The 20791-nt window shown below is 43.1% G+C and overlaps 1 protein-coding gene across 2 annotated transcripts; it reads left to right on the forward strand.

The window, feature by feature from the left end:
- Nucleotides 1–61: 61 nt before the first annotated feature.
- Nucleotides 62–20741, forward strand: LOC120450965 (dedicator of cytokinesis protein 1). 2 transcript variants are annotated; one of them, XM_039634255.2, is made up of 15 exons: nucleotides 62–695; nucleotides 8946–9057; nucleotides 11115–11271; nucleotides 11338–11607; nucleotides 11971–13273; nucleotides 13336–13624; nucleotides 13696–14046; nucleotides 14104–14278; nucleotides 15415–15528; nucleotides 16152–18550; nucleotides 18614–18700; nucleotides 18918–19008; nucleotides 19071–19241; nucleotides 19299–19443; nucleotides 19518–20741. In XM_039634255.2, exons 1-15 carry the CDS (start codon nucleotides 647–649, stop codon nucleotides 19835–19837), a joined length of 6033 nt encoding a protein of 2010 aa, XP_039490189.1. In that variant the 5' UTR covers nucleotides 62–646; the 3' UTR covers nucleotides 19838–20741. The 2 variants fall into 2 exon arrangements, with proteins under 2 accessions (XP_039490189.1, XP_039490190.1); XM_039634256.2 differs by lacking the exon at nucleotides 15415–15528 and having other exon boundaries at nucleotides 63–695.
- The last annotated feature ends 50 nt before the right edge of the window (nucleotides 20742–20791 follow it).

Here is a 20791-nt window from a genome sequence, read left to right on the forward strand (position 1 = left end):
GGGCAATTTATAAGAAGGGAGATTTTTGAGTGGGAACAGAACGGTACTACTGAGCACCGAGTACGCTCATTCACAACAAACAGTTGAAACGCGCGGGTCCTCTTGCGAGAGCGCTTAATTAATTAATTGGGGAACTGACACACACGAGTGTGTGTGTGCGTTCGAGTGCGTGTACATGTGCGGGAGTGTGAGCGGAGATAATTAGCTGAGCGGCAGCGGCCAACTCCCAGCCCAAATCGAGAACAAAACGAGCGAAAAACAACGCAAAATGCATTAGCGGAGCGACAATTTGTGCGGAATGCTAGCTTTTGTGCAATAATTATTTGTAACGATTTGTTGCAATTCTCCAACCGGTGTGCTTTTCGTCGAAATCTGTAGCGAAATCGGAGGCGATATCTAAGACGAAATGCTTGTGTTGGCGGCATTGTGAAAACGAAATCAAAATTTCAACTACGTGTTGCTCTTTTGCCGTTGCCTAATTTAATGTCGTGTTGTTTTTATTTTCGCAAACGAAAGTCCATCGCTTTGCATGTGTGAGTAGCGATCGTTTGTCGCCGTGTTGGTGGTAAAAGTCGGCGCAGAAACAACAATATCAGCAACAACACTAGTAGAAGCAAAAACAACAACGAGAAGAAAAGCCTTCAAGATGAGTGTGTGGAGCGATTGCAATGCCAAGCAGGCAGAATTCGGCATTGGTAAGTTGGCAATGCGGCAATTAAGCCGATAAATTAGGTAGAATATTGGCTAGGCAAGAATGTTTAAACAAAGTGCTTTGTAAACAACCATAAAGGAAAAGTTTATGAACTGTTGGGCGCTCCTTTCCAGAGCACAACCCACCTCCACCCCCACCACTCTCTCTCTCTTAATACACCGCATGTGTGTGCCTCCTGCTGCGTTTCTACGGTAAAACTTGTTGCACCTTCTCGCTTGCACACGCTCACTCGGCTGCTGTTGATCCTCCCTCTCTCTCCTTTCCCGCTCTCTCTGGGTTGTTTCGTTTTTCTTTTCATTTCATCCTGCTCATTCAACACTAGCATAAAATTCTGAGATTTGCTCTTGAAACTAAAACCTGTTTTCTATCGCCTCTCTCGTTTTTCACACTGTCTCTCTCACACGTGCAACTGCAACACACTGACAGAAAAAAGCGCTGGTACACAGGAAACAAATTTTATACATTTTGCTTAGAGGGTTTAGAATTTTATTTTTTTTAACATAACAACTACCAAAACTACTAAAACATTTCAAAGACTATAACTTCTTGATTACTGTGGGACTTGCAACCCGGTCTTTGTAACCATAGACAGATGCTCCACAATCTCTGCATTCTTGAAGAGTCGTATAGATCTGAAAAAAGATATTTATCAAAATGACAGGAAATGTTTGTTTTCTGTGTACACTGGGAGACAAATCCCAATTCAATGGCAGTGACCATGAAATATCTAATCGCGACCCGCTTCGAATGCGTGTGAATTTTTTATGGCTCCCGCTTTGTTGACCTTTTCACCGCTGATCAATAGATACGACAGGTACATAAAGTACAGGTACCTCTAGTCCCAGGTAGATCGAGTGGAACTGGCAATCTCATTCGTTAACACTCGAATGGAGCTTGCCGGTGTGTTTGCACTTGTTATTTACACATGTTTGCCTCTGTCTCTGCCCTTTTTTGTGTTTGCGCGCTTACTAGCTGTCGAAATCGCTGCGCATACGAGTATCTGATAGTACCTTTGGGGCGTGGCCAGGTGGGCAGGGGCAGTGGGTGGTGGCCGGTGGTTGGTGGTATAAGTAATTAAGTGCGATAATATGTGGAATATGGGGCGGTAGATAAGTTAGTCGTTGGCATTGAGTGGCGAATTTGGCCTTTGTAATGCGAAACGACTTACAGCATATACGGAATTCAAAAGGAACTCCTTATCAATGGCAGTTTGATGTATTCTTGTCTTATCGCTGTTTTCCCTTCTGTTTGCATACCTTTTGTTCGTTTCAATTTTCAAATTCTAAGCAAACAGCCGGCTGGCTGTCCCACATTTTGTAAAAATTCTTAAACCATGAGATTTGCTTGGCAGCTCATCCATTTTGCGTATTATTTTTTCTGAAGCATTGTAGTTAGTTGAAGGCGATAACCATTGAGTAATCGCTTTATCACTTTATGGGGCCCATTCAATCGTTATCGTTTATCGATGTGTGCCTGTGTTTGTGGGTGGCACTCGGCAGAATGTGAATTCCGTTGAAGTGCGAGTGAGTGAGCGAGTTAAAGTTAAGTCCTCGGCCTCCTGCATAGCGGCAGTTTGGAGCACACTCACTCGCATACAAAAGATCTGGTGCATATGTACATATAACGGGTGTTTTTTTTAGAGGTATAGAACTTTAAGTTGGCATTACTGTTCAAGATGGCGACCGATTTAACAGCTGTCAAGTGATTTATTCTCAGTTTGGTTTGGCAATTCGTCATGCGTGCTTACAAAATCCAACTCGTGCAAGAATTGAAACCAAACGATCATCAAGCAAGGCGTAGATTCGTCGAATGGGCCCAAAACGAGATTGCTGTTGTTCCCGATTTTTCATAAGCCTCCAAGATCTTGTGATTTAACACCGCTAGACTACTTTTTGTGGGACTATGTAAAGTCATTGGTCTATGCGGATAAGCCACAAACGCTAAACCATTTGGAAGACAACATTCGCCGTGTTATTGCCGATATACGGCCAAATATTGGAAAAAGTCATTGCAAATTGGACGTCCAGATTGGACTACATCCGAGCCAGCCGTGGCGGTCATATGCCAGAAATCATATTTAAAATGTAATGCCACAAGATTATCTTTCATGTCAATAAAATTCATGTCAATCGAATAATCCATCGTTGTTTTATTGCAATTTAAAGTTCTATACCTCTAAAAAAAACACCCTATATATTTTTCCCACTCACTCCTGTGAAATGGAATGCTGCATCTCCCTGCTTACTCACCTCCATGCACAGTGGTATGATTTCTGAAATATACCTCAAATGATATAGAGTGGTTAAGCAAGCACGTAGACATGAAATGTATAATATATTACATTTCATTAAAATTTACTAACTAGTATAAAATAAGCTACCAAATTTGATTAGTTTCGCAATATTAGTAATAAACGTCTTTTTCTTTTCCTTTTGTCAACTTAGTCCCACTGTGCCGCATCTGCTTTTGATGATTTGTCTGTCGACCAAGTTAAAAGTTTGCCTGCGGTGACATCTTCACTGCATTGCTGCACTACTCCACTGTTCATTGCCTCTAGTTGGTGTGCACCTGCAGGGCTCCCCATTTTGCCTCAGACACTCGGTTTTATTTACCCACTCCACGCAGATGCATTCTACATTTAAATTTGAATAGCAAAAACAACAACCGCGTTAATAATAACTACAACAACATCAAATGAAGGGAAGAGCTCACAAAGTAAACGTAAAACTTAATGAGGCCTGAGAGTAGTGAAAAGTGTAGTGGAAACCCATGCCGAAAGAATATACAGAGGGAGGGGAGGGGATGGGATAGAAGGGGGCCTAGTTGATTTGGTTTCTGATTTCAGAGTCTGGGTTTTCTCAATTTAATTAAAATTTTCCACTTCGTTGGAGTTTAAGATGCATGAAAAGCCTTTTGATTTGCATAGTTTCAAAGGAAAGCATTTTTCCTAGGCCATTTCCACACAGCTAGTGAAAACTTAATCAAATTTGGAAGCGAGCCGAAAAGAAAACTGCTCAGATTTCAAACTACTGTGTTCGGAAAGTCACAAAGTTTGTTAGTTTTATTTGCAAGCGAAATATAGAACTTAGGAACTAACCCTGTAATCTTTGATGTCTCAGCCTCTATAATTTCGAAGATAATGTTGCTCAACCGAATAAGAGTCCCCCGATTCGCCTTATCACGTGGCAGATGCCCTTCCTCCGGGGCGGCTGCATAATTGTTTGCGCTGCTGACTCAGATCGGGAAACACTCATCCCCGGACTTTACCCTCACTCATGCACACATGTATGTACATATGTGCCATCCTCCATCAACTTCGGATAGTTGAGCAACCGCCCAAGTGACTCGCACATCCACTTGTGATTCTGATTCCACTTGGATCGTCACCCCAGGAACCCTCCACTATCAGAGCACACTCCCCCTTGGCAAGCGAATCTCCACTTTCCATTTCGCAATCAAAATGGAAACTCAATCGCTTTCCCCCAGTCCAACTTGCAACTATTCATTCCACCCCCTTCTTCACAGATTGCCAATGTCGAAGATTGTCGCATCTTTGGTTTCCCTTCTATGCTAATTGACCAACTGCAATCTTCGATTGCTCTCGGAAATTGCTTAATTAAACATAAATTGCCTGCCGCAAAGAGCAGTTATGGGGATCGAATCCGATCAGGGAAAGTGGGCGGGGGAGCCAAATGGGGTCGGGGGGAGGTGGCTGCATCATTGGGGCACAGTGCGTCATCCGGTGTAAGTGGAAACTGGTTTCAGCTGCCCGAGAAATGTGAGCTAACGCTGCAAAGGTTACCAGGTTCCATTGAAATATTTTTCACAGGTGGTTTTCGACTTTTGATCGCGTTTTATCGCATTAGGTAGTCATTAAAAATATGTTTTATAAACATAAACAAAAGCTCTTTTTGTTTAGACGAAGGTATTTTAATTATATTTTTGGATTTTCATAGAATGTGCTTCATATGCTTTTATTTTAATATTTTTTTTGCGAAATTTCTGAGAACTATTGCTTTCTGAACTTTAGGAACCAGGATGCATTATTTTAAAAATGAATGGTGTTTTATTTATTTTAAAGTAATCTAAGTAGAAAATATGGTCCCATATTGATATAATTGCTTTGAGGAAACATTATTCTATCTAAGCAGTTAACCTTACATGTTCAAAGAGTCATAAAACCAATTTTAGATTGTTTTTAAGTGATTTTCTTGGATGGCCCAAATGGGTCAAGTTTGTGTTTACATTTCCTCTTTTGTCTTTCGTGTTGCTCCGCAATTTTTTATGGCTATGCTCCGTAATAATAACGTTCTTTTTTTTTTATCAACATTCCTTCTGCTTTTTGGATACTCATTCTAATTTGTATCTGGATACTTTTTACGACCGCAACGACATTAACCGTAAGTGTCAACAGGCAAGACGCTCGCAGCGGTTGCGCAAGTATTTTTATGAATTTATGTCCCATCAAATATTATCTAGGAGTCCAAGATGGAGGGGGATATGTAGGGTTTGCTTGTTAGTGCCACATTTTCGGTTTCAGGTTTACCCAATTTTCGAAAGCCTCTTGAATATTTCCTTTTTGGCAAGCCCAAAAGTTCTTTAGAAATAGATAGGATAGATAGGGGGCAATGTTTATATAAAGATAATGCCAAAAACCCGATATACAATTTATAATAATACACACGTACATTTTGAATGTACTTATTTGCGATCACTTTTTCCCGTCTATCTTATTAGAAATGTACATAGAAACATAAACACTATAAACTAGTAATTGATATTTGGTTGTGATTGTACTGGAATCCGTGCGAGGTAATTATATCACAATAGCTAATTATAAATTCGTCCCAGCGTCTGCAATTAGCCTCATATGTATTTGTATCTGTTTTGCATTGGGAGATATTTAAAGTGAACAATAGAACTCCCATCGTGCACTCCCCCAATCTGCTGAACACACAAGTGCTGTATTTTCCATATCCATATAAGCAACACCGCTCCCCGTTCCAGAGAACTTCTGTGCCACTTTGTAATTAGTCAATGCCAGAGCATCTTAACCAGCGAGAATCATTAAAATTAACCCTCCAAACGGTTCCCCAGGCTTTGGGCAATTAAAAACGTATATATAGCAGAACAAATATATATATATAGAAAACGCTTTAGGGGCTTAGCTCATAAAAGCTCGTACTTGGATATTTATACCCGAATACCCCGAGCGTTAGAGAGCTCCAAACAAACCCGCTTTTATATAGGAAAAAAAACGCCTAAATGTATGAAGAGAATTTGCATATGTGTAGTATGATCATATATAGACATAAAGAATCTTCTCTGAGCCGCGTGCTATTTAAACCAGAAACTTTGAAATGAGCCAAGTTGTGACTGTGGTTGTCACGTTGTTGTACTTTTGTTTTTAGTATTTCTCTTATTTTTTTCATGCTGTCCAGTCACCAGTCACGACGCCAACTTCGACACCAATTGATGACGAAGCGCCTGAACTGCGGTTTATTTTATATATTCACGTTGCTTTATGGACTGCGACTTATTATTGTTTTGGCTTTTGCTTTTATCTAGCTTATGGCAAACTATAAACCAAATGGGGTCTTTGCTTGCTCGCGGAGAAGGCACACTTTGTTCACGTGCTGGGGGGCACTTCAACAGCTCCCTTTTCCAGGTGCAGCTGCATCCGCTGGAGTTCGTTCTACACGGCACAAAAAAGTGGGTGATCTTGATGCTGATGGTGTGCGTGGTGTTTACAATAGGGGGTTTTTCTAAGAAATGATCTTTCTTAAGATATATCATAAACACACCCAGAAAACAAAGTATATTTATATTATTTTATGAACCGTGAATCGTATTTAAAATATTTTCCCTTGCGCATTTCTAAAATAAACCTGAGCATTGTATGAGCATACTCTGTTTGGTGTACCTGTCTGCCTGTTGAGCGCTGACTGTTTGGACGGTTTTCTATATTGGTCCGAACCCTTTTTCCTTCTCGCTGCCATTGAGCCGTGACTCCCCCGCCCTGCGATCCCTGGGTATTTATAGACCAGCAAGTTGTGCATTTCATTATTTATGATTGTTTCCGTTAGTCAACAAGTTTGTCGCTGCGCTGCTGCAGTGGAGGAAAAAGGGTCTTGGGATAGGCTTTGTTTCGCTTATCGGCAAACCGAACGAAAGGAAATGGGCTCGATTTAATGACGTTTTTGATCGTTCTTGAACCCAACTCCCTCAACTCCATCAACTCAACTGAGGCAATGGTTCTGGGGCTTTAAAGGTGTGGCATTCCCTGTGACTGATTGCTTGACCGCAGCGGTACCGCTCCGTCGTAGGCGTCGACGTCGGATGATTCATTTCCATTTCCGAGTACTTATATTACTTGGGCATAAATAGCTTTCAGACGCGGAAAGCAGTGAATTCCGTTTAATCGCTCTGCGCATTGGATATTAATTATAAATTCAATCAATTCGATAAGTTTAATAATTGCTTAGATCTATATTTACGCGCTTCTAGCGAAACTTTCCCAGCTGGGAAAGCTCTTCTAAAGAGGCTCGCTCAACTGGTTTCCGCAATTGACCCAGTCCCACTCCAAGTTAACTTTCCACGCAATTGGACAGACGAAATAAAATGCAAAGCGCAAAAAAAGTAACAGATAAACCATCTCACACGTATAAGTACACTTGTGGTCAAATTGGTGGCAGGAAATAAAAATATTACTGGTCTATTCTATATTCTAAATTCGTATATCGTACATAGATACTCATGCAATGCAATCAACTACATACGCGAATTCTTTAGCGCCCTTGTGATACTATGCTTTTTCCATATTTCTGATTTTGCCAACTAATTGGCTTGACTTTGGAATATCAACGCATAGGCATGTGAATGAACCATATTGGGGTTTGTGGGCAGCAGTGCTATTAATTTGCCCTCTGCTGTTGGAGCACAGCAGCAGCGGCACTGAATACCTTTTGCGAATTGCTGCCGCTGTCGCTCTTAATGTGCTGTGGAGGTCGTTCTCGCTTGTTATGCTTTCCATCGAGATCGGGCAGCGCGAACTTCGCGAGCATCGGTCATTGGACCGTATCCCATTGGCTCCACTGCTCCCCTTCTGTTACGCAGTCGCCATCGGCACCACCACCAGTCGCAGCACCACTATTACCACCGTCATCAGCACCACCATCCGCAACAGCAACAACAGCACCACCCGGAGCGTGCCACGCGAAGGCGGCTCAACTTGGATTTTGTATCTTTTGTGCTTGACTGCGGCGATGGGGACTCGAGTACGAGTACGAGTACGGAACGAGGGTTTTTATGCACATGGGGATGCACATTTGTGTGTGGCTCAACTATATATGTTATATATATGCTGTTGCTTATATCTCCAACTTGCACTATCAGGCGAGAAGGAAGTTTGTCGGCGTCGATGGTTATGTCCCATTATGTCTCGTGCGGGGAAAGCAAAAACACAACTACTCCTAAGGGAGTGCACGTAATGGGTTTTTTGTAGCATGATTTGATTAATATTAAAACAACTTTATACGCTGCGGTAGCACAATATTGCTTCATGTTGTAATTACTCATTTGCGAAATATTCATGACTATTTTGCATGAGCCCAAAAACCTGCCTCAACTAATAACTTATAGTTTGCTAAACCAAGAGAGATTGTACATTGTTCCTCTTGTCACATGTATTAGTTTTGCGACTTATTTTAAAATGGACCACTTATCGTAGCACTAGAAGCAGATTCCGGGATGCCAAGCTGTATTTCCGACTTCTTGGCGCGATATCAGTGAACACTTGCAATGCAAGTGCGTCATTTGCAGTTCCCCGGCAGACATCCAAGTCTTATCGACAGTGGGCTGTCGAGGAAGTTGCCCAAAGCGAGATACAATTTGTATGTTAGATCTCACGTATGAGAATTGAATTGGTTGCACAAGGGGGTTAGAAAAAGGGGATTCCGGTGGAACGTTGGTGGGTTTATCAAATATCCCATCCGCTTGGGTGCACAGATAGCGACAACCCAGTTTCCGATGATCAGCGCTTCCCCCTCATGTTGAAATGGGCTAATTGATAACCTTCCGCTCCCGTTGATTCGCGTGGATTTCACTGTGATTTCGCTCAGTTCGCAGCGGCTGACAACTGGAAAAGGTGCTTCTAACTAAGCTCCCATCGCATGTGAATCTAAATTTTATTCAGTCGATTTTATACTAATTTCAAAATGTATCTTCCTTTCAGCCAAGTGCAATTTCGACCAGGAGACGAAGCCACATCGCCTCAACCTGGATGTGGGTGATGCGGTCATAATTCTTAAGGAGACCACCCACTGGTACTACGGGTACAGACAAAAGTGAGTAGTTATGCAAATTAAACAAAGGCGCAATCCACATCAACTTCCAACAGTTAAAAATAATGTTTCCTCCCTAAAATCAGTTTGAAACACCTAGGGAAAACAACCTGTAAATCACTTGATTTCATTAATTTCCATGTAAAGTATGCACTGCTATTATTTTGATCGGTGTAGCTTTGTCTAATCAAACAATCTGCCAGATCTTTTTCCCCGACTTTCACTGCAATCTCGTTTGTCTAATGCATATGCATGAGCGTCGGGGGGAAACATCCCAGACATTGGCGGACAAAAAAGTGGCGGACAATCGACAGACGGACGGAAAAACAGAAGAAACAGCAGCCAGCAGCCAAAGTTCAGAAGCGGAAATGCTTGAAAAAGATATTTCACAGGCACAGTCAGTCAGAGTGAAGCAATCGTAAATCAGGTACACAAGCGCCGCCCATTTGGCTCGGCCTTTGTTTACCGCTCAAGAAGATGGGCCTGGGTATTCCGATGAAATCTGTGCCAGCGCTCTTGCCCAACGTCGCTCCTTCATCCTTTACTCCAAAACAGATGCCACCATATGTGGTTGCCAAAGTTGCATGCCAGCAGCACATCCGTCCACATGACGAGATAAAGTTTTTCTTTTCCCAACCCATGCCTCCATTCAATATTTATACATGGTTTGACCCTTTTGCTGCCGTTTTGGTTTGTTTGCGTTTCATTTTCCTATGTTTCTTGTATCTCTCTTGGTTTTTATCTGCCTGACGGCTGACCACGTCTTATCAAGAAAAGAAAAAAAAAACGAGGAAAACAAGAAGAACGCCATCCGAATTGACGGAGCTGACCTTTTTCATATTTCTGCTGACCCAAACAACCCCATCCCAAGTGGAACCAGAGATTCCGAGTGCCAGACATCTCGAATGGTAGCTGGTAGCGGGCAGCAAAGAAAGTAAATAAATAAAAGCACGAATTCCCCGATCACAGTGATGATCGCCTACGAAAACCAGTTCGCATCCAGTTTGGACAACGTTAATTTGCCTTAATTGCGTAGAACAATTCCCACACTCTACTGTGCGTTTATCTCCCGGCAATAAAAAGAAATTCAAGGCGAGACGACAACCGATATGCTGATAACCTCTTTGGTCCGAGTTTCTGTTTGCTTTCGGCTCGAATGCAATGGCTCCAATGGCTGGCTCCCCATCATCAAATGCCTATTTTTGTTTATAGAAAAATATCAATTTTAATTGTGCATTTTCTCACGATTTTAAAGCGTAAATATCGAAAATTACGCCGCCTCTGTCTGGGCAGCGAAATCAATTGGAAATGGTTAATCAATTTGAAGGTTACGCAGCGTGCGGGACACCTGATCCGAAAAACCACGATGTGGATGTGGATGTGGAACTATGACCGGGGTTCAGGGACCCCTAAAAAGGAGGAAAGTGGTGGGGGAATTGGGCTGCTGATTCTATTAGTGATGAATGCCTCGAGCAATTAAAGCGGCCACCCCGCATGTCAAGCGGCGAATTGAGCCAAATTAAAGCATTCCATTTCATCCGACAGTGTCACACTTTGAGCGCACTTCCTCTGCAGACTCGCACACTGGAAAATATATTTTAGGACATTTTTTTAAATCAGTAATCAGCAAGGTAGCTTATTCAGGGAACTTTGCTTTGCAATTGTATATGCTTTTGCACATACATATTACGTATGAAATGTTCTTAAGAACTTATATCTCATATGCGATTATTTTGTTTACAAAATATTCCATATCACTTTCATTTCCGAAGTGCACGCTTTTCAGCGCTTCAAGTTCCCCTATCTCTTGGCTTGGGTTGGGTAATTCATCAGCCGCAATGGTTGTTGAATTGTGTCATATATGTAAATATGAAGTGTCCACAGTGGAGCGTCGTTCTAAAGCTTTATTCCTCACTGAACAGATAATGGGGGGAACCACAAACCCAGTTTCTACTGTGGCGTTTATGAAGCACGGAGTGGCAATTTGTACTTTTCTGTTGCATCCCATGTGCTTGCCACATTTTAATGACTCCCCTCTTTTATATTCGATATTATTTCAGAGCAAAGGAAACACGCGGCATATTTCCCAAGAGCTATATACACTTATGCGAATATAATATCGTGAATGGGGAGTTCTGCATCCAGCGCACGGATATTGTCGAGGAGATCACCAAAGTTATTTTGGAGTGGGGCTCCATAGCCAAGAATTACTTTCTGGTGAGATTCTCGTGAAATTATTCACAAGCATAATCCCATTTTAAACTCTTTATGTTCCAATTTTAGACCACAAATCCCAGCTTTCCCAAAATTCGCCGCAAAATGAACGAATTGAATAACAATAGAGCGGCTTTGATCTCCGGAAATCTGCCATTGGACGAGGTGCGAAAGGTGAAGCTGCTGGCTACCAATCAGATCGATACTGGCAACAAGCTCCTCGGCCTGGACATGGTGGTGCGCGATGAGAGCGGCGACATCTTGGACACCAATGCCATCTGCACCACCGAGCTCTACGAGCAACATACGCACGCTGTTCAGCGCATCGACAAGGCCAATGTAGGTACTTAAAGCTGCATCGGGAAAAACTATATCTGTCAGCTATAAAGTCAAGTTCAAGTCATCAACGAATCGTACAAATGAGAACGTTTCTTAATATTTCTGTAAATAAAACTATGCTTATTATATGCTGAAATTATAGTTCAGGAACTTTGGAATTTCTCCTTCATTATTCATATTTCATCAAATGCGTCACGTTGATTGTCATCAACTGCACTTGCTAAGGAACTTTCTACCAACTCAATGATTTTTTATGTTTACGCATTATGATTATGATTCATGAGGGATTTGACTCGTTAATTTGTATAAGTGTATTGGAATCCCGAATTTAAACTAATCCTATATCTATGTATCCACCTTTAGCGGCTGTCCAGCGAGCGGGGAACTACAAGAACACCAAACAAGTACTCTCACAACATCCTGCTACACGTGAACGCCTTCGTTTGCAAGTTCCAGGAGGATTCGGACCTGCTCTTCACGCTCTTCGACGGGGAAACGCACAAACCCATCAGCGAAAACTATGTGGTCAAGTGGTCAAGAACAGGAAGCGCCCGCGATGTTGAGCAAATCGACAACAACCGCGTGCTGTTCACGGATCTCAGTAAGAGCGACCTGGCCATCGCCAAAATGTACCTGGTGTGCTACGCCATCCGAATCGGTTCCATGGATTTTAAGGATTCTTCCGATTCGAAGCGGACGAGCATGAGCATTGCCAATAGCATGCTGAACGCCTCCAGCCGCAAGGCCTCCCAGCTATCGGTGAGCTCCAGCGGATCGTCCACCAGCAATGGGGAATACATCATTCGACGTCCGTTTGGTGTGGCCTGCAAGGACCTCACGCCCTTCATCAATAAGTCGGACGACTTCCGTGGCAACATAGACCTGCCCTTCATCATGTGCGAAAAGGAAACGCTGGACGGAACGCTGCGTAAGCTAATCGCGAACAAGGATATCGGCAAGATTGACTCTAAGATGGCAGTAACTATCGAGGTGCTACGGGGCGACATTAAGCAGATTAGGGAAGAATTTCCACGCTTGATGCACACTAATGTGCCGGTGGCCCGAAAAATGGGATTCCCAGAGGTCATACTGCCCGGCGATGTGCGAAATGATTTGTACCTTACCATCTGTAGTGGAGAATTTGCGCGCATTGCCAAAACCTCGGAAAAGAACGTTGAGGTGTCGGTGTGTGTGGCCAATGAGCAGGGATACCTTATGCCCGGTGTGCTGAGCATCGGAGCTGGACATCAACCCATTGATGAGTACAAATCGGTGGTCTACTACCACGATGACAAGCCCAAGTGGCAGGAGACCTTCAAGATCCATGTGCCCATTGAGGACTTTAAGCAATGCCATCTGCGCTTTGTGCTCAAGCATCGTAGCAGCAATGAGCAAAAAGATCGAACTGAGAAGCCCTTCGGCCTCGCATATGTGCGTCTAATGCAGGCCAATGGCACAACCATCACACAGGGTCAACACACCCTGGCCGTTTACAAGATCGATCACAAGAAGTACGACAAAACGGTAGCCAATTGTTATTTGGAGCTTCCAGCCACGGTTGCTGAGCTCCAGGGTGCAAAGCCTTCCATCGGTGGACTCACTCTTCTGCCAAAAGATCAGCTGTCCATTGGGGTTAACCTGTGCAGCACCAAGCTCACTCAGAGCGGTAAGTTGGGGTCTTATAATTATGAACTTAAAAATTAACTAAAATATTGTATTTCCTTGCAGTAAGCTTGTTGGGTCTTCTGAATTGGTCGGCGCACAAGGAGACGCTGGAACAGTCGCTAAACGCCTTGTCCACAGTGCCCGGAGAGGAGGTGGTGAAGTTCCTGCAGGACATACTCGATGCCTTGTTCAATATACTGGTGGAGAATGATCATCCGGAGAAATATGACCAGCTCGTCTTCATGAGCATTATACATTTGATTGAAACGGTGTCCGATCTCAAGTACCAACACTTTCTCACTGTTCTCGATGTGTACATTAATGAGAGCTTCTCGTTTACACTGGCCTATACGTAAGTAATATATATTTTGTGCTTCACCCACTGGTGAACAGGTTTTAATGTGGTTTTTTACAATTCAATAGCAAATTAATGGATGTGCTGCAGAAGAACATTAGTGATGCGATCTCACCAAAAGAAAAGTCCGCTGATGGCAATGATCTGGAAGAGAGTGCGGAGGTGCGACGCCTGTACAAGACGACTCGTTACCTTCACTATGTGATGAAGTTCGTGATTCGATCGCGTGTGCTCTACGCTGAGATGAACTGCAACACGGACTATGTGGACTTTGCTACCCGGTTGCAGGAGCTTCTTCGCATGTTCATCGACATGATTGGCTGTCCGAGCAATCTGCTTAAATCGGAGGGAGCACTGCTCAAGAATCTGCACATCATAGCCACAGATCTGATGCAGGTCTTCGATCAAGTGCGCTTGAGGTATGTGGAAATACTCAAATAATATGAATTGTTGAAACTTATTAGTAATGTTTACAGCATTTCCATTGTGGAAATCCTTGAGAAATTCCCGCCGCGACGTCTTACTCAGTCTAAGATGGGATGCATCAAAGATTTTGTGGAGACAAAGCTGTTTACGTTGCCCAAATGTCGGGCCATTCTACTGCCCGTGTTCTGCAAACACATCAAGGATCACCTCGAGAGCAAGGAGGAGGTATGTGCTTCAGCAATAACTACATTGCGTGTGCCACTAATTTATCATTTGGGAACTGCATTTTGTTTTTAATCCAATGCATCGTCCTTGAAAGTTGTCTTGTGTATGCACCGACAAGACGCAAAATTAAAACATAACTCAACACATGATCAAGTCAAGTTGGCTCCTTAAGTAACTAACTAAAAACAAAACTTTTTGCAATAATTTTCCTCACATAATTGCTTTATAAAACTTATTTTAAAATAAAGATTATCCATCAGCGATGCCTTTAACCTTTAGTTAACTTGAACCATTTAATGAATAAATACAATTCCATTACTTGCATTCATAATACTTGAGGCTATTAAACACTTGGTCGATCTGCTATAAGAAATATTTTCTTCTTGACATGTGATTTGTCTTAATTTTGCTCAGTTCCAGTTCGAGTTATTTAGAAATTAGTTAAGAACCTAATCTTTGCAAGCTATGTTTAGTTAGTGTTAAGCATGTTGCATTTGCTTTTTATTTTAAGAACGTTAGCATGTGATTTGGCAACTTAAATGATTTATTGCCAACTGTTGTTATGTGTCTTGTGTCCTAGTTTTAGATCAATGTTCGTCCATATCCTAGTGCTAAGCACCATATAAAGATTGTACAATGTAGTGAAATAGAAATGTTACGTCCACGATAGATCCATGTTAGTTAGCGATCTTTCCGTGTGTGTCTATAGTGAGATTATCTTTGTATCCACCATGGGGCGTAGCGAACTCATGTAAGTGTTTAGTTTGGCCATTAGTACTGCACCCGAACACCCGTCATCGTCATAGTTAGAAAGCAATTTGCATTTGGCAGCTCATCAAAGCACCTTAAAAACCACATCAACCACCTGGGAACAGTAAATTTTAAACACACCTCAAACACACCGAAACACTGAACACACCCACCCAAATGTGAATGTGCGATCTCTCCTCACTGGCACCCAATTATTCAGCTATACCTATCTGTCTGTAACTCTTCTCTAATTCCACAATCATTATATGTTTTTCGTATAATATCTCAACAAATCAAAACGAATCTTTATTCACGCACAACCCAACCGATGTGTTGTTATCGTTTTTCTGTCGTTGCCACCGCAATTGCCTTGTACAAAAAACTAGGGAGACTCGAAAACCGATATCTGGCAGCAAGAAAAGAATCTTTCGAAAGCCGCCAAAGTGCTCGGACAGAAAAAATCCCAACTGCATACATGTGATACGACTGCCAACAAAAAGGTAAAGGAAATAAGTCTCTCATCTCAAAATCTCAGCCAGATCAGCTCAAGTTCCTGTGATCCAGCATCAATCCCTTGATTTGTTACCCCAAATGTTTTGTATTACCATGATGTACCTCCTAAGATTATTATTATTATTATTTTGTACTGATGTTAAGCTTGCAGCTAACTGGGCAGGTTATCCGCGCCCACTTTCGTGCATTGGCTTTCCAAGCTTCACGCCATCGATGGCTGGACAATCATGAACCGAGTTTCCCAGCTTCTTGGTTTTCCCGCCATCGACGGCCGCTAAGTTAGGCTTAAGTTGTTCCAGCTTTTTGCAATGCAATGTTCTATGGTTTCGTGTTTTTTTTGAATCTGCAATGTTTACTTATATTTAATTGAACACTAACGTTAACTTTTTCCTCTGAAACCCAATCAGCTAGTCAATGGAGCTCCGATAGCTCAAGCAACAAATAGATTTAAATCGCAATTTCCAATCTCAAGCAATTTGGTAATAAAAATAGTTTCTATAATTTTTTTAACCGCTTTTCCAAATTGCTTGGATTGCAAATAATAATTTGCCCTAATAACTCCTCACATAGTCTATTTGAACTCACCTAATATGTCAACTTTCATCGTTAGATTGCCGAGTGCATCAACATCATGAACAACGTACTGAAACTTCTGTTTCGGTCGGATGTGGGATCCACGCACAATGACATTCGAGACATTATGATCATCCTGTTCCGCACCGTAATGAAGGCAGCCCACGCCCTGGACAGGGACACGGGATTGGTGGGCAAATTCTTTGCCATTATGCTGGGTATACTGCAGCGAATGGACGCCCAGCACTACGAGTACTTTGTGAAGGACTTGCACCAGCGTGGAGAGTTGAAGCACTTTGTCATAGAAATCCTTTTGGTATTTGAGGAGCTGGTGTCTCCGCACCAGAAAGCCGTGTTTCCGCGGGACTGGATGGACATGATTATGCACCAGAATACTGTGATTCTTGGTGCTCTGAAGCATCTTACCGTGGTCATTACGGACTACTTCTTGTGCCCGTTCGAGAAGCAGATCTGGTCGAACTTCTTCCAGTGCTCCATCGCCTTTCTGGTGCAATCACCGCTGCAATTGAATGACTTTAACGATAACAAACGGCAAATTGTGTTCGCACGCTACCGTGACATCCGCAAGGATACGGCCATGGAGATCAGGAAGATGTGGTTTCAGTTGGGACAGCACAAACCCAAATTTGTGCCGCAGTTGGTGGAGAACATACTGGAAATGAGCATGATACCGGAGAAGGAGCTGCGCCAGGAGACCATTCCCATCTTCTTCGACATGATGCAGTGCGAGTACTACAGCTCGCGATTGGAGCTCGAAAGTTACGGCGATACCAAATTCAACAATGCCCATCACAAGGGTAACTTTTCCGACTTCAAGACAGCGATGATTGAGAAGTTGGATATCCTAATCGGGGCTGGTAAGGGCGATGCCGAGTACAAGCATTTGTTCGAGACAATAATGCTGGAGCGCTGCGCTGCTCACAGCACGCTTAACGTGGACGGCACTGCCTTTGTGCAGATGGTAACCCGGCTGATGGACAAACTGCTGGAGTACCGATTTATCATCCAGGATGAGAGCAAGGAGAATCGCATGGCTTGCACCTTCTCTCTGCTGCAGTTCTATTCGGAGGTGGATCTCAAGGAGATGTACATCCGGTATGTCGACAAACTGTGCGCTCTGCACATGGAGTTCGAGAACTACACAGAGGCGGCATTCACGCTTAAGCTGCACACGGAACTGCTGCGTTGGACGGATACGGAACTGTCGCACCAACTGCGCAGCTATCGGCACAGAACCTGCCGCACTCACCGGCAACTGAAGGAGGCGCTCTACTTTGAGATTATGGATTTCTTCGACAAGGGCAAACAGTGGGAGTGCGCCATCGATATGTGCAGGGTGCTGGCTCGCCAGTACGAGGAGGAGATCTTCGACTATCTTAAGTTGGCGGAACTTCTGAATCGCATGGCATTGTTCTATGAGAAGATCATCAAGGAGCTGCGTCACAATTCCGAATACTTCCGCGTCTGCTTCTATGGGCGGGGATTCCCGCGTTTTCTTCAGAACCGCGTCTACATTTTCCGTGGCAAGGAGTACGAGCGGCACAGTGACTTCTGCGCCCGTATGCTAGTCCAGCATCCGCAGGCCGAGCTCATGCAAACGCTGGAGGCGCCGGGCGAGGACATCACCAACAGTGATGGGCAGTACATACAGGTGAACAAGGTGGAGCCGATAATGGGTCAGGCATTCAACAAGTTCAACGATAAGATCATCAACAACGAAATCGTCAAATACTTCACCGCCAACAATGTGCAAAAGTTTCAGTTTTCACGCCCCTTCCGGGACAGCTTAAACGGTGGAGACAGGGACGATGTACGAAATCTGTGGCTGGAGCGCACTGAACTGCTCATCCGCTACCCTCTGCCGGGTATTCTGCGCTGGTTCCCCGTCATTGAGACCAATACTTTTAAAATCTCACCCCTGGAGCGAGCGGTTGAAATTATGAAGGACACAAACCGTGACATTCGGCAACTGGTGATACTGCACAAGAGTGACGAAAGTCTGCACATCAACCCGCTGAGTATGAAACTTAATGGCATTGTGGATCCGGCTGTAATGGGCGGCTTTGCCAAGTACGAGGAAGCCTTCCTCACCGATGACTATTTGGAGCAGAATCCGGACGACAAGGAGTTGGTGGAAGAGCTCAAAGAACTGATTGCCAACCAGATTCCACTGCTCGATTTGGCCATTCAGCTACATCGCTTGCGGGCGCCAGACAGTCTGAAAGCTCTGCAGGAGCACCTGGAACGCTGTTTCGCCGACATGCAGCAGCATGTGGAGTTGCGCTATGGTCGCAAGTCCTGTGACCTCAAAATCGAACGCGACTCGGTGGTGATGCGACGTCCGAACTCCTTCCTGCCTCCGCTTTTCGATGGCAGCAACAATCGACACTCCGAAACCAGCATGGGATCTTCAGAGTAAGTTGGCATAATCTTTTGCTGATGGTGCTGACTAATCCCCCTTCTTATTTCCAATTGTAGCAGCGGCTTGTCGAAATCAACATTTCTGCCGCGTCCACAGACCAATTCGATTAAGAACCCATTTTCCGGCCTAAGTTTCAACACTAGGTGAGTCCTTTTGATGATTTTGAGTTGCTTGGAATGCTTGTCCTAACCAAAACTCTTTTTAACTCTTTCTTCATGCTAACCGCTGGCTTTTAGTTTGAGACTCTAACATTATTTTGATTTGGTTTAATTTTTAAATTGCATTTTCTTTCGTTTTGTTTAATTATTTACGTTATGTTGCTTATCGTCTTTGCTTACTTTGCTATGCCAACATGTCCAGGCCCAGTTTGGGACACTCGCCGAGCATCAAGAGCAACAAGTGCAAGGATAAGACTCCAAATAAGCGAAGAACTAAGGATGGAAAGGTAAAGGTAAGCACTGTGTGGTAGTAGCCGTACATTCAACTTTTTCTAAAAACGATCTACAACCACAGGAGCGTGAAGCCCTTAGCCTGTCCAGCAGTCAATGGTACACGCCGCCATTGTCTACTATAACATCGACGCCGGAGAAGGAGATCAACGTATCCATAGCCTCGCTAGCGAGCACATCGAATAGTTCTTTAAGTGGTCCCAAGACGCCAGACCCTCATGTCCTGACAGAGGAGGTAAGTTTTAATCAAATGGATTACCTCACCATTATCTAACGATTGGTATTTACACAGCTAACCCCCAAGCGACCTCTGCGTTCGGAAATGGAGAAGGAGCGTCGACTCTCTCGTCCTGCCAGCATCGCTACGCCAACGGCCAGTATCAAGAATTTTCCTGACACGCGCTCCCTGTCCGAAAGCAGCAACCGCAACTCTGTTGGTAAGTGCTGGCTACAATTAATTAAGTATTAATTGCATACCTTAATATACATATATATTTAAATTCCTCCACAGAAACCACCGATTCCACTTCAGAGGAGGACATTCGACCACCACCGTTGCCCGCCAAGGCACGTGACTCAACAGATTTTACCAGCCTGTCGCAAAACATGGATTGGACGCCGAATGGTTATGCGATGCTCAGCACTATTAGCAACACCAGCAGCAGCAGCATGAGCACCACCTCAACCCTGACGAAGACCAGTATTACCAACACTACGTACGAGTATTTGGAGACCACGAACTTCAGTTTGGTGGGTGCCATCGATGGAAACAAACCGCGTCCGCCGACGCCGCCACCGAAGCCATCGCGCCACAGCAAACACATTCCGTAGGGTAGCGAAGGGCATCTATGAACCCCAGAAGCTTCCAGTGCAGCGCCATATATGTTCAAACGTTGTCGAGTGCCAAATATTCCTGTTACTACATGTATAGCCGGCAATCGAGCCTGTATCTACAGCCACAAAAACAGCAACGACCTTTGCCTCAACCTTCGACCGCCTACCAAATCAAGTGTCTTAAAAACGATCGCATTAGCATATAAAATTCAGATTTCCGATAATTATGTTTAGGTGTTTAATTACGTTTAAATGATATTATGTTGAACATGTCATTTTTGTTTAGTTAAGCTTTTCGTCGTGTAATTTGTTTTAGAACAAACCCAAATGCTTGTCTTTCACAAGTACTAATTCATGTTGTACACATATATGTTGTACTTTAGATATCTACGATAGATTTAAGCTGAAATAATGTTGTAGAAAAACGTTGTACGTCTCTTATGCAAACAAGTGCCACAGTCTTTATGCAATAGCAATTAACATACACGAACCCTACGACCATATCTTCGATTTTACGAACGAACAACGTGGTTTTAGCACAAATTTACTAACAAGTCAATTAGAAAGTACTAATGTGAAACGAAATCTTGTATGCTACAATTTTACACAATTTTTTAAAGAATGCAAAACTATTTACACTGTTTTTATACACTTCAGTATAGCCATAAAGTAGAGCAACTAAACATTGAGATTTATTCATTAAGAATATTATACGTATGAACAACGTGCACTGAAACCATAACGCACAATTATTTAAACAAACGTTTAAATATTTAATTTTAGCCAAAATCACTGTTTAATTATGTTTTAAATGGATTCTGTGTAATTTTCGATCTGTGTATCGGCCAAAGATTAAGCAATAATAAAATACAAGTAAGCATGTAAAAGCTACGAAATTTTATAGTCTGGAAATTTTATTTTAAAGATAAAACAATCTTTTTTTTTGGTTAA

Source organism: Drosophila santomea, chromosome 3R (genome assembly GCF_016746245.2).
Source record: "Drosophila santomea strain STO CAGO 1482 chromosome 3R, Prin_Dsan_1.1, whole genome shotgun sequence".
Taxonomy (NCBI): Eukaryota; Metazoa; Arthropoda; class Insecta; order Diptera; family Drosophilidae; genus Drosophila; species Drosophila santomea.

Excerpts from the sequence above, each read along its gene's own strand:
- LOC120450965 (XM_039634255.2), top strand. The coding sequence starts at position 647 with ATGAGTGTGTGGAGCGATTGCAATGCCAAGCAGGCAGAATTCGGCATT. Across the intron at positions 696-8,945 it reads GCAGGCAGAATTCGGCATTG|CCAAGTGCAATTTCGACCAG; the intron begins GTAAGTTGGCAA and ends TCTTCCTTTCAG. Across the intron at positions 15,529-16,151 it reads ATACGACTGCCAACAAAAAG|ATTGCCGAGTGCATCAACAT; the intron begins GTAAAGGAAATA and ends TTTCATCGTTAG.